This window comes from Atheta coriaria, unplaced genomic scaffold, assembly GCF_025399875.1.
Source record: "Atheta coriaria isolate IRGN ID8LTWV9N9 unplaced genomic scaffold, Caltech_Dcor_3.1 hic_scaffold_9_pilon, whole genome shotgun sequence".
Classification (NCBI taxonomy): Eukaryota; Metazoa; Arthropoda; class Insecta; order Coleoptera; family Staphylinidae; genus Dalotia; species Dalotia coriaria.
Window position 1 is genome coordinate 9,043,367 of NW_027045451.1, and position 12,714 is coordinate 9,056,080.

At 41.7% G+C, this 12,714-nt stretch overlaps 4 protein-coding genes, 1 long non-coding RNA gene and 1 other non-coding gene across 8 annotated transcripts; 2 read left to right on the forward strand and 4 right to left on the reverse strand.

The window, feature by feature from the left end:
* On the reverse strand, window positions 1–2,079 carry LOC135799521 (uncharacterized). Its single transcript, XR_010550016.1, has 5 exons — window positions 1,945–2,079; window positions 1,848–1,870; window positions 1,274–1,769; window positions 540–1,153; window positions 1–436 (listed from the first exon to the last, which is right to left on the reverse strand). It is a non-coding gene; the product is annotated as an uncharacterized lncRNA (long non-coding RNA).
* LOC135799515 (uncharacterized) lies at window positions 1,388–4,744 on the forward strand. Its single transcript, XM_065312641.1, is given in 8 exon segments — window positions 1,388–1,523; window positions 1,595–1,764; window positions 1,837–1,876; window positions 1,879–1,898; window positions 1,957–2,071; window positions 2,074–2,281; window positions 2,334–2,827; window positions 2,830–4,744. Coding segments are annotated over 8 exon segments (2,424 nt in total). The 5' UTR covers window positions 1,388–1,429; the 3' UTR covers window positions 4,113–4,744.
* Ras64B (ras-like protein 2) lies at window positions 4,359–6,283 on the reverse strand. Its single transcript, XM_065312650.1, has 4 exons — window positions 5,778–6,283; window positions 5,529–5,616; window positions 5,289–5,476; window positions 4,359–5,234 (listed from the first exon to the last, which is right to left on the reverse strand). Exons 1-4 carry the CDS (start codon window positions 5,871–5,873, stop codon window positions 5,013–5,015), a joined length of 594 nt encoding a protein of 197 aa, XP_065168722.1. The 5' UTR covers window positions 5,874–6,283; the 3' UTR covers window positions 4,359–5,012.
* Window positions 6,284–6,333: 50 nt separating this feature from the next.
* Window positions 6,334–10,926, forward strand: LOC135799517 (collagen alpha-1(IX) chain-like). Of its 3 annotated transcripts, XM_065312643.1 has the most exons (16): window positions 6,334–6,368; window positions 6,819–6,850; window positions 7,007–7,083; window positions 7,350–7,557; window positions 7,740–7,956; window positions 8,017–8,187; window positions 8,244–8,276; window positions 8,411–8,482; window positions 8,555–8,774; window positions 8,834–8,877; window positions 8,935–9,117; window positions 9,169–9,354; window positions 9,417–9,563; window positions 9,630–9,684; window positions 9,750–9,851; window positions 10,176–10,926. In XM_065312643.1, exons 2-16 carry the CDS (start codon window positions 6,843–6,845, stop codon window positions 10,556–10,558), a joined length of 2,106 nt encoding a protein of 701 aa, XP_065168715.1. In that variant the 5' UTR covers window positions 6,334–6,368; window positions 6,819–6,842; the 3' UTR covers window positions 10,559–10,926. The 3 variants fall into 3 exon arrangements, with proteins under 3 accessions (XP_065168715.1, XP_065168714.1, XP_065168716.1); XM_065312642.1 differs by lacking the exon at window positions 6,334–6,368 and having other exon boundaries at window positions 6,416–6,850; XM_065312644.1 differs by lacking the exons at window positions 6,334–6,368; window positions 8,244–8,276 and having other exon boundaries at window positions 6,417–6,850.
* TRNAK-CUU (transfer RNA lysine (anticodon CUU)) lies at window positions 7,588–7,660 on the reverse strand. Its single transcript has one exon. It is a non-coding gene; the product is annotated as a tRNA-Lys (tRNA).
* Window positions 10,709–12,692, reverse strand: LOC135799518 (G2/mitotic-specific cyclin-B2-like). Its single transcript, XM_065312645.1, is given in 3 exon segments — window positions 10,709–10,939; window positions 10,942–12,095; window positions 12,221–12,692. Coding segments are annotated over 2 exon segments (1,368 nt in total). The 5' UTR covers window positions 12,079–12,095; window positions 12,221–12,692.
* Between the last annotated feature and the right edge of the window lie 22 nt (window positions 12,693–12,714).

Below are 12,714 nucleotides of genomic sequence, written 5' to 3' on the forward strand. Positions count from 1 at the left end.
TCGTAGATATAAGAATTTATTGCACACCTGCGTGAAATGTGCCCTTATTGTCAGAAATCATTCAAATCCCTTTCAATACAAATTTCCGCAACGATGCGTGATGCAACAATGCGTTGATGTATCAAAAGTGGTTGAATGGCTTCCAAACACAATGATTTCTATGACATTACTCCTGAAAATGCGAATTCCCACGTTTGTAGGTAGTAAATATACCAAAATCACAAAAACACCATGAATTTCTGTAATGGATACCCATAGCTTTGAATTTAGGTTATGTGAGACGCACGCAGGTAGATCACGCACAGGTCCGACTACCTGCGCACCGAAATCCTCACAAAAACGCTTTGAAACGCCGAAAAGGTGTGATTATCATTGGTGTGAACGCCAACGTTGAGGAATTCACCTCGTCCCCACCCAGATATTCCAAGAACAACCCCTGGAAATGGAAATAAATCTGTTAATTTATATTTAGTGTACTTCAAACCACCACACCATCAGCACACACTTTAACCTTTAACTTAAACCCTGGTTTATTTTACCATTAGATGTGAATCAAATCAAAATGGCGTCCCCGTCACCATCGGATCTCAAGCCGCTGCCCCTGGAGCACGCCTACCAGTCGAGCGACACCATCAGCTGCCATTGCGGCGTTGATAAACTCGAAACCAATAAGACTGAACGCGACCGCGAGCGAATCTCGCCTGTATCAATACAGTATCAACATACGCACGCTCATCAACACTATCAACACACCGCTGCGCATGCGCTTAGTCAGGTGCATGTGCATGTGCATACACCAGCGCCACAAGCGCCGAAAACAATGGCGAACTGCACATGTCATTTGCAGAACGTCAACGATACGGAAAATGGCGGACAGGATCCGGAGAGGAAGATTGAGGCGGATGATCGGATAGAAATCAGTCCGTTACCGCCGGCATTACCACCAAGACCACCCCACGACCCAGATATGATGGTAGTTTGAGTGGACGGTATCGACAAAGAGACAGTGAGTATTTTAAACACATTGTATATATTTATACTCATTTAGGGGTGAGGGGAGGGTAGAATAGCCTGTTGCCCGCGCACAGGGGTAGAATATCGACTATCCGAGAGAAAGAGCTAAAGTTGTCATGGTAACAACACAGATCCGGACCTAGAACAATAAAAAACATAAGAAAATCATGATTTAAACACATCAAAAACAATAAAAACTTATTTTAATAATAATTTAAATAAAATATCACTTAACCAGGTTAAAAACATAAAAAATTACCAAAATAAATAAAATAAAACGAAAATTCCACAAATCCACTTCTGGATTGATGAAAATCCCGTGCGTGAAGATGCACTTGTCCTGCGCTCGACCAGTTTACCATCGCGTCGTCCCCGAAAAACATCGCGTTGATTCTCTGAACACACAAAAAACAAAATGCACGGCTATCCCGTGATGCAGGTGGTGCAGTACCACGTGCCGCACGTGGGGCACGTGCCCATACAACCATTACCCTACACGCTGCAACCCGGTATGCAATCAAACCTTCAACTTTTATGATTTTACGTCTGCTAATCTTTGTTTCGTTGTTTTTTATTACAGCAAGCCCCAACAGTGGACGAATACGCAAGTATGTCTTCTGGTGTTGTGCCTGTGGTGGCCTGGCCACCATCCTCGGCGCGCTTTTCCTTGCTGTGTACTTCCTGCTGCGATCATATACATCAACACTGGGCTATTTCGAAACAATACCGACTTTTGTTCCGGCCACAATGGTAACCTAAACATAATACGAGTAGAGTTATTTATTAATTAAAATTAAAAAATTATTTTGTTTTGTTTTATAGTTGATACTGACTGGATTATGCGTGATGAGTTTAGCTAGAAGAAAAATCGATATAGTTATCTTGTAAGTAACTTAACCTCAAATTATATCCATCACTGATTTTACTTACATTTTGATTTAGTTGAAGGTTTGTGGAGTTTGCTGCTTGGTCTGTGCGTTGACATGTGTGCTGGTGACAATTACAACAACTGTCATCCATATGAATCGCCTGCAAACCCTGCGTGAATGTGTTTACACCCAAAAACACGCACCTGTACCTGTTACTCTGTGCTGTTGGAAGCCCACCCGCAAACTGATGAAGGCATGCGCTTCGTGTTTGATTCCACGCCGGATTGTGAAGTCATCCATGGCGCCCTCTACACATGCCTACGCGCAATGTTTGGTCTTTCTGTCAGCGGTATTCTCGTCTGCATATTCTCCTGCATGTTGGTCTATCAACTTTTGAGGTTAGTTACACAACATCAACATAAAAACTGTGTATTAAGGTTATTTTTGTAGCCATGAACGTAAGAAGATGTACTGGGAGCAATTGGAGTTACGTTGTCGATCATTCTATCAACAACATGGAGCGCCACCTACAAGCGCTCCAAGTTCAATGCGGGGACCACCCATGCCCGCGCCGACATACTGCAGCTGTTGTGATGAATGCCGATATCCACAGATAGTACCCGCCCCACCACAGATGTATCCCTGGGATAATGGCGAACGTTTCTGGACGCCAGGTCGTGTAGGTAACTTCTACTCACCGAACCCTGGTGAAGATCTACCCAATGAAAACCGCATCGCAAGTGGATGGAACTGGCGCAGGTTACCATGGACTCGAAACCCTACCCAGGACTCACCCAGAGACAATTCATTAACTTACCAAGGCATCGCATCAAGCGCTGATAGTCAATATGGGTTCACCAATCGCGATGATGGTAATCCAGTGTCATCTACCGGCAGTTACAGTGTTTTGGACAGGAATCCGCCGGGGGTATATGTTTGGGGACCACCCCACCATATTCCAACCCTAATTCACCCGCACGGAGGGGTTTACATGCGTCCCCGGCGAGGTACCATCATGTACACCAGCTTGCGCATGCGCATCATCATCACGCGCATGAGAATCACTGTCAAATGAATGAAGAGTCCCTAAGGAATCTACAAGACTTCCAACGGGAGATCAGAGAGCGTAGGTCACGTCATAAAGATAACTATGAGAATACCGGTGAGGTGGAGTACCATCAACATGATGGTAATGATCATACGGATACGTCTAGCAATGGCGAGCGGATTTCTCACACGTTGCCCGTGCGTAAAGTGAAGAAACGCATGGATATGTCTTCTATGAAGAACGCAACGCCCACGCCTGCGTGTCGCACGAATGTCAAGCAGGTATTCCAAGAGGACACGCCTAAGGAAGAGGAGCATAAGTATCACGAGCCGAACTTACCTGCGTTGCAACCGAATGACACAAAAGAAGATAACTGTAGATTTCTGCCGAGACTGCAAGGTGTCGAGAATGCGGCGTTTCAGAAACAGGAAACCAGCCCGCAGAAGATGGAACCCACCGAATCCGAGGTGTATTTCGCGGATGTTTCAAGCTGTTGTAATATTTCAGTGAGAAATGACGGCCAGGATTCTTCTTTGTATGATGAAGCGACGGAGAAACGTGGAACTAATCAAGATGAGCAGGAAAGTCACGAGCGGCCATTAGAGTCATACACTGGTTCGTCCAATGGGAGTGTAGCTCATGCCATTCGGCTGTCAACGCGTTCGCGTCTACCCTTACCACTTCCACTTGACAGTTCACCGCAGGGTATACCCAAAGACATTTCCAGCAATAGTTTGGCTTCGTCTGTGCAAACGCCTATGACGGAAACAACCGATGATTGCGTCACGCCTACAACCGAATGTTGCACAGCCGATTATGACGATGAAAGTTTCTTAGCACCCGATGCACAATATGAAGTTATACAAGAACAAAGCCAAGGGTATCGTCCAAGCCCCGGACCATCATCTAATCTCACAACTACAATATCCGGCTTGACATATGCACAAAACTACTTCGCGCCGCAGATAGGCAACCAACAACGCCGCAATGTGTCAATTTCTAACCTGATGAAAAATCTAGGCACCAATCCAGCTGGATTGCTTTATAATGAAGCACACAGCGGTGGTGAAGACGAACCGCGTGGTCAGAGCAGTCATAGTGATGCCACGATCGACTCCGGATGGCAAAGCGGGTCGGAGAAACCCGAACAGCTCGAAATTCATAAACCTGTCAATGTGTAAGCATCTCTGTGCACTAGTATAGTTGTGATCGTGCCTAGCGCCTACATGTAGGCAACCCAGAGTACATTTATCCTACGTGTTAGATGTATACCGGCCTAAACTCGGCCATCTTGTACATACTGTCAGTAAATCTAAGCTTTAATGTAAATGTAAATTTAGACATCGATGTGTGTAAACAGTGTCTCCGTGTCTATCACATGGTTTTATATTTTTATAATAAAATTGTTAGTCAAAACTGCGCATGCGCATTGTTATGACACATTTATTTACGCATCGTGAATCGTTTAACCATCAAAAATCAAATGAACACAATCAAAATGTTAGTGATGAAAGTGAAAAGAAATTAAAATCATCGGAAGACTTGTTTCCAGTTACAATATTAATAGCTGCTTATGACGACGGCTATGATTACGATTAGTAATTGACAACAATATTCAATATTTTGTCTTTTCAATCATCATTTTGGCAGTGTGACCTTTACACCTCGGTGTTTTTCTTCAATTTCCACACCGGCCGCATAGAAAAATAGTAATCAGCCTAGTAAAATGTGAATAGTATACGTTACACATTAATATATATGTATATATATAATATAGATATATATTTATAAAAATAAAATTATTTGTTTTAAATTGGTGTTCGCCACGACTCGCTTTTCGCGCGTTTCGCTGCGTGATATTTTGGTGTTCTCTTATTTAAGTGCGTTTTGTTTTTGGCAATGGTTATTAAATGTTATAGCTGCGTGTGTGATGCATTAAAAACGTAGATTCGAAATTAAAATGGTTGCCGAAAGCGTGGAAACCGTGCGCATGCGCGCGCGCACGTCGTGTGTTTCCGCCGAATTCGATACACAATGTTACACTTAAAGCTCTCGAGGGTCCCGTCTGCGCATGCGCTGGTTTATATCAAACAGCACTTCTTTTTCTTGCTCTTGCTGTGCGAAGGTTTGGCTGGTGGGCGGTCATTAAGCTGAAATCGGCGGACAACGCGAATTAACTCGTAGAAAGCATTATCGACGTTGATGCGCTTCATTGCGCTGCATTCAATGTAGGGTATTCGAAGTTGTCGGGCGAGTGTTTGTGCTTCTTCAGTCCAGATAACTCTTTGATGTTCCAAATCCAACTAAATAGATTTATATTAATTTTTGTTTAGTTGCGTGTAGTGTGGGTTGCCTACCTTATTGCCAACCATTAACATAGGGAACTCTTCGCGATCTTTCACGCGTAGGATTTGTTTGTGAAATTTATACATTTCTTCGAAACTCGAGCGCTCTGTGACTGAAAACACTAACAAGAAACCTTCACCTGAACGCATGTATTGTTCGCGCATCGCGCTAAACTCCTCCTGGCCAGCTGTGTCCAAAACTATAAATTTAAATGTGGTTAGGCAACCATTCATACACGGGTGTTAACTTACTGTCTAGTTTAGCCGGTATATCATCGATGACGCATTGTTTAGTGTAGGAATCTTCTATGGTTGGATCATAATCCGGTGCAAAAAAGCTCTGTAATATAATATAATATTAAATATTTGGCATTTATGTTAATAATATATGTGTGTGATTTGTGTAGGCTCGACCGCAAGGCTGTCGCACGCAATTCCTCACCAAATAAAGACATCTGAAGGCCTTAATCATGTCACACATGTTGCTTCAATGGAATTTACCTGAATGAACTGCAGGGTGATGGCTGATTTACCAACGCCACCGCCCCCGACAATAACCAGCTTGTACGTGGGGATGTTCTGCGCCAATTTCGACATTGTCCGACACTGTTTTCCTGCGCTTTTGCTCCGGCGAAATGGGTTAAGGTCGTTGGCGTGCGGTACACTACTCTGTGGTGTGCTTCACATGCACATCAGACGCTTTGCGATGATACCGATCGGCGGATATAAATAGTTTCTTTCGTCGCCGACGGCGCGTCGATGATACCCACTCGCGTATTCTCAACACCACTGATGAGCGAACAGTTGCATAAACAGCACGCAAACAAATGCGAATCGATGAGTGTTGATTGAAGATTATATTGTTTAACCAATGAGAGAGAGATTTGAGAATGAACTGAATTCGAAGCGAGTTTGTTTGCGGATTGATCAAAACGCGAGCTGCGGACGCCCACCTCGCGCTACTCACTAAGCTAGACAAGTAGACAAGTTAGACGGGCTGCTCGCCAGCAGGCACAACAGAGATTAATCATACAAGTGGGGGTGTTGTACATACGTTGAATGACCTTGAAAGTACAAGAAAGTAACTGACAGGTTTGCCAAAGTTACAATGAAAGTAACTACATTTAAAACTTAAAAAATTAAACTATTATCTGTTAGTTATTGTTATTTTGCAGTAAATATGATTAATAATAATGTATTAAAATAGATATTTTATATTAAATTACCAACTGAAAAAAAATGACATCTTAATAGATTGGTAACTGTCAAATATAAAAGAAATGGCTGCGTGCTCATCCGGTAAACCAATCAAAGTTGTTATTTCAGCTTCACATTCAACAAAAATGTTGAGGACGTTTTTGTTCGTGTTCAGTGGAAGCTCTGTTATTTGCATTAAGCTTTTTGTACTTATAAGTGGGGAGGGTTAGTACTATTAGCATTTTGTTTCAAGAGAACATAGTTTATTAAAGTGATACACTAGCAAGAACAACAGCACGGCTCTTGAAACTGTAAAAAATTAAACAATATTCCATTTTTTAATAGTCAAGGTATGGTTGTGGCTGCAAAATGAAAATGTAAGTTAATTGCAAGAGTTTTTTACTGTTTTTATATAAAAATCTGTTTCTTTGTTAAACTAACTGTCAAAACTGTCAAATAGAAAAAATGGCCGTCTGTTCATCTGGTAAACCAATCAAAATTGTTATTTAATTGTTTTTATTATTTTGTTTCAGATTATATCAAAGTTTGGAATATTTTTGCTGTTGCTTTATATTTTCTTGCATTTTAAACGGTGGGATAACTCATGGACGTAAGTTTTATTAAATATATAACATATTTTGTCTAAAAACTAAATTTTTCACTAAATAATTCTAATTATTATCAAATTTATGGCTACCTTGTCCTCGTTTCATGATTTACTAAATGTTAACTGCGATTGTGATCGTCTTTTAATCGAAATAACAATAAATTTATTCCGGACAGCGTAATGCATGTGCATTTAGCACATGTGTGACCTTCTGGAATGCGTGTGCCTAATTAAAGTAACAGATGACTTTGATTATTCTGTTACCACAGAATACAGCGATGAAGACGAAGATGTTACCGGCCCCTGCGCCGATTTTAAACCTGGCGATGAAGATTTACAAACCTACGATTTCATACGGAAATTCCGCTTGGATCTACTCAACTCGACAAATTCAGGGATTGCGCGTGTTAGGGGTTCCAACCGCTTCCAAACAGCATACAGATTGAATGCGAATGCTGATCTTACACTTTCTACAAGGTAAAAGATGAAAAAAACTGGAAAACGAATCGCCCAACGTGGGGCTCGAACCCACGACCCTGAGATTAAGAGTCTCATGCTCTACCGACTGAGCTAGCCGGGCGCTTGTTACCATTGTACAATTTCACAGCATTTTAGACATGTTAGGCAACTTGTTAAACATTATGATGAATGTGTTTCAGAAATGTATTTCCACAAGGTTTACCCGAGCAGTTTTCGTTCATCTGTACTTTCCGCAATCGTCGTGTAATTAATTCAACGTGGCATTTGTTGCGTATCACTGACGTGGAGCAACGGCCGCAGTTTGTTATCGCGATGAATGCTGATCAAGCATCTATCGATTTTGTTATTACCAATTATGAAGGACGAATTCAAACTGTTCATTTCCCGCATGCGAATGTAAATATTTACTATACAAATGTTTACAATTCATAGTAATTATTTTCTCTTATTTACTAGGTGTTTGATAAAAACTGGCATAAAATCCACTTTGGTGTTACGCGTTTAAATGTAACACTTTTCGTGGATTGTAAGTTGATTGCTACGAAAACACTCGACCCACGTGGTCCTATTGATACAAATGGTGAGATATCCGTGGCAAAGTTAGCAAATAGTAAAATTACAAATCCGGTAAGTTTATTGTTTATTAACAATGAATATTATAATATAAATGTTATTATAATTAGGTAAAAATTGTTGGGTACCAGAAACATCATGTTGTAAGTTTTTACAGAAAGTAGTAGAGATTATATTAGAAGAATAGGTTAGACATAGCATAGGTTAGACTGTAGGCAACCCAAAATACACATAACACTTGTTTTGTTATGTTTTCTGATGCATGATATATTTTTAGATTGATTTGCAGTGGATGTTGATGAGTTGTGATCCTTCCAAACCACACAGAGAGAAATGTTCTGAGATACCCGTAAGTTTCATACTTCATATATAATTATATTTTAATTATAATTTTTACACTTTCTGTATGATTTATTGACAGTATATTGCACAAGCTGTGGCACCAGAGTTACACTTCGGTCTTCCACCAGTACCGGTAATAAATGTCCCACAAAAAGGCGAGAGGGGAATGCCAGGGTTGCCTGGATTATCAGGACAACCTGGTATACCCGGTGCGGAAGGTTATCCAGGCATGAAAGGAGAAAAGGGTGATCAAGGTGAACGTGGACTAAGAGGTGAACAGGGTGCCACTGGGTTTCCAGGTAAATTTATTGTTAAATTCAATTCTGCTTGTTTTCTACACGTTGTTTACTTGTTTTAGGAACTGATGGATCTGATGGACATCCTGGTCTAAGAGGACCACCTGTAAGTCTTCAAAATAATATTTTTAATGTAATTTTTAATATAAAAGTAAATATTTAGGGTGTTCCTGGATTGGCAGGCCCACCAGGTCCAGTTGTGACCACAAGTGGAGGGTCTGTATTGCAAGGACAAAAAGGAGAAGCAGGACAGGCGGGTAGAGATGGTTCCAGAGGAGAACCGGGATTACCTGGTCTCCCTGGTCTTAAAGGTGAAAGAGGTTTACAAGGTTTACCAGGTTTACCAGTAAGTTTGTTACATAAATATTATAACATATTATTAAATATTATTTGTTAGGGTGCTATTGGCCCGAGAGGATTCCCTGGTCAAGACGGTATACCAGGAACAGCAGGACGTGATGGCGCGCCAGGTCTACCAGGTACCCCAGGCGAGCCTGGAACGCAAAATTTAGTTGCGATAGATTCGGGAAGTTATGCACATGGTGTTCAAGGACCTAGGGGATATCCAGGCCCAACTGGATTGGTAATTATCTTATTATTTATATTTTGTGGTTATTTTTTATTTTTACAAATATTTGTGTTTAGTCAGGAGAAAGGGGACCAGCTGGAGAAATGGGTCCTCCCGGTCCATCGGGTTTTCCAGGTATGCCTGGAAAAGATGGCCCACAAGGTGTTCCAGGACCTCCGGGACAAAATGGTCAGCCTGGTTTACCAGGTCTTCCAGGACCATCTGTAAGTGATTATTACATAACAAATTTTATATTTTATTTAGTTATTTATTGTTTTATACATATATAGGGTCGATCTGTTGGTGATGCAGACATTAGAGAGATATGTCTGGTTGTTTTAAGAGGTAAATTGATAATATTTGGGTGTTGTATATGTAAAATTGAAATTGATGTAAATTTATGCCATTAGAACAACTAGGTGATATTGTGGCGACATTGCAGGGTCCGCCGGGTCCACCGGGCATATCAAAACCCGGCCGGCCCGGCCCACCCGGCGTCCAAGGTCCTCCAGGTAGCGAAAACCTAATTTCTTACTGTTTTTTCAACACATTTCAGCCATTTTGTCTGCACCGTTTAATCTAACATAGGCAACCACACCAACATGCTGCTTATACATCTGCACGTTCTGCAAGTCACCTTAGTTACTCTTTGTAGATGAATTGCCGTCACTAACAAAGCGGCTGAGAGGTCCGCGCGGGCCTCCCGGCGTGCACGCCGCTAGTAGCTTGGGCATGCCTGGTCCACCTGGCATACCAGGTAACACCAAACACTCTCACAAACAAAATTACAATACAAAACAACAAAATATATTTAATTATTATATAATTTTGTGTAGGTGCACCAGGACCAGTTGGTATACCCGGCGATCGTGGATTTGTAGGCATGCCGGGTGTGTCAGGACCAATGGGACCTCAAGGACCACCAGGAGAACGCGGTGACAAGGGTGAAAAAGGCACTGAGGGAGTAGGACGTGAAGGACCAATCGGCCCGAGGGGATATCAAGGACCACAGGGTCCACCTGGCGAAGGATTACCCGGAAGGGCAGGCGACAGGGGCGAAACAGGTAAACCAGGCCAACCTGGCATTCGCGGTGAACCAGGACCGGTTGGCCCGGCGGGTAGATGTGAGTTTTGCGATAGTTACGCGCAAAGCTACCAGATGGCGTACGCTAGAGCCGTGCAAGGTAACAATAAAGGTCCGCTAGCTGTCAGAAAGTAACCACAATTATATAATGACAATATTAGTCTATTAGAGTATCACGATATTAATAATAACAGTAGAAATGGCGCTTAAACACTTTCATAATAAAAATACAATATACAATAATCACGCTAGCACACAAATATATAAAATTAAAATACAAACTGGTTATGTTTGCGCAATCGCAGCGGTGAACGCCTTCAGCCTAGCGCTCCGCAACCCTGTATACAAAGCAATGCGCTGGTGCTTGTCTTGTGAGTACAACTTACGAACATACTGATGTTTCGAAGTCACTGCACGCTGCACCATTACCGCGAAACGCATCACTGTAGACGCAATGTCCGAATATTTATACCCCGAATAATACATTAAAATATTCGACCAGCTGTCAGCCGGCTTACCACCATCTTTTCAATCAACCAGTGAGCTAGGCAACACGCCGCAGCGGCATGCATGCTTGGTTTCACCGCGCATAAGTCATACTCCATCAACGCCAGTTCAATTAAATACTTGCCTAGCTCATGATGCCGCAACGACGCCAATATTACCTTATGATAACGTCGTAGGAAAGTAATCGATGTCGGTCTACCAACATAAAAGTCCATCCTGTGTAACATATCCTTCTCCATGCTGAGTATTTCGCTGTTTTTGTACGCATGGTCACAGCAGTACTCCCAATCCTCCATTGAGATGAAATTTGTTTCTTCGTATTTATGCGCGATAAGCATGGCGGCAATTCCGACCAGTTGTAAGTTTTGTGTTGTAATGCGATGATTTCGAGCTAGGTAGCGATCAATTAGGGATACACTCATGTGCAGTGTCTCTTTTGTGAACTTGAATGAATCACAGGCTTCAACAATCCAGTTGATGAGTGCCGCGCGATGCTTTTCTGTCAATTTATGACTTTTGAGATAATCTTTGGTTATCGGATACTTAATTTCTAGATGTTTTAAATGTCGCATGATGTCTTTGACGTATTCAGACACAAGTTGCGGGTCGGCTTCGCGATCCACGTCACGAATTCCGTTGGGGACGGGAATGATTTTGGGAACGCGTTCGATGATCTGCCCTGACTTGAAGGTCTTTGCGATGTCTAGATTAATGTTTTGAATAGTTGGTCTCAATTGCACATTGTGTGCCGGTTTGAGCTGAATTTCTTTTTCTTTCTTAACAGCGAAGACAGGCTGGGGTTTTGTAGGTTTTTCCAGGATGTTTGTCTTTGCGGCGAGTAGTGGTCGCGGTGCTTGCCCTTTTGTGGTTGGTACAGCTGCATTGGTAGCTCTAGGGGCTGGTGCTGGTTTTTTAAACGCTGGTTTAAGCAGTAATGCTTTTTCTTTCTTAACAGCGCCACAGACAGTGCTAGAGGCTAGAGGCGTGGGTGTTGTAGATGTCTTCAAGGCGTTTGCAACATTGCCAAGGGCTGTGCGAGTCACTGGTTTAAAGTTGTTTGGTAATTTCGCATTAGCGACTGCTGCTCGTGGATTGTTTTCTTGCACATTGCCGATGCCGATGCGCTTGCGACTCTTGATGCGTTCCATTTTTGTTACTTCCACACCTGGAGAACAATATGAATTGTCATAAAATACACAATTGCGCAGTAAACGCTTGCAATTATCGGAATAAAAGAGTAAAAAAAGACAAGAAAATCGTTAAAAGATATAACAACTGTCAAACACTTACCAAAAGTTGATGCAACGTGTGGCACGTTTAGTAAATATCTTGTAAAATTGTACGATCACAACGGGCAGTGTGGAGATAAAAAGACGTTGAAGATATTACCGCGTGGAACAAAACATGAACAAGGTATGAAACAACTTTTGACCGATAAAAAGTTTTAAATTCAAACTCGACGTTCTGATTAGTCCACTACAATATTGAAAACATCCATTTGTGGCGAACTTACCCGATTGTGCATGATACAGTTGGTACGCATGATTGTACATTTATGTGTTTAAAAATGTAAATTTCAAAGAAACAAACACTTTATAAACACTATAATTTATATTAATATTATATTTGTAATATTCCAAGAAAATTATTATAATTTTTCGTTTATTTTGCGATTGTCAACACTTCCAGATCTTCAACTAAAGAATTGCACAAGAGAGGGCAGCACGTGTCATGTTCTTGCTTTTTCTAGCCTCAACTTGCTTCAACTCCATTCCAATCGGTTT

Excerpts from the sequence above, each read along its gene's own strand:
- Ras64B (XM_065312650.1), bottom strand. The coding sequence starts at position 5,873 with ATGTCGAAATTGGCGCAGAACATCCCCACGTACAAGCTGGTTATTGTC. Across the intron at positions 5,617-5,777 it reads TCACCCTGCAGTTCATTCAG|AGCTTTTTTGCACCGGATTA; the intron begins GTAAATTCCATT and ends ATTATATTACAG. Across the intron at positions 5,477-5,528 it reads TATACCGGCTAAACTAGACA|TTTTGGACACAGCTGGCCAG; the intron begins GTAAGTTAACAC and ends TTAAATTTATAG.
- LOC135799517 (XM_065312643.1), top strand. Across the intron at positions 7,558-7,739 it reads GATCTTACACTTTCTACAAG|AAATGTATTTCCACAAGGTT; the intron begins GTAAAAGATGAA and ends AATGTGTTTCAG. Across the intron at positions 8,775-8,833 it reads GGGTGCCACTGGGTTTCCAG|GAACTGATGGATCTGATGGA; the intron begins GTAAATTTATTG and ends TACTTGTTTTAG.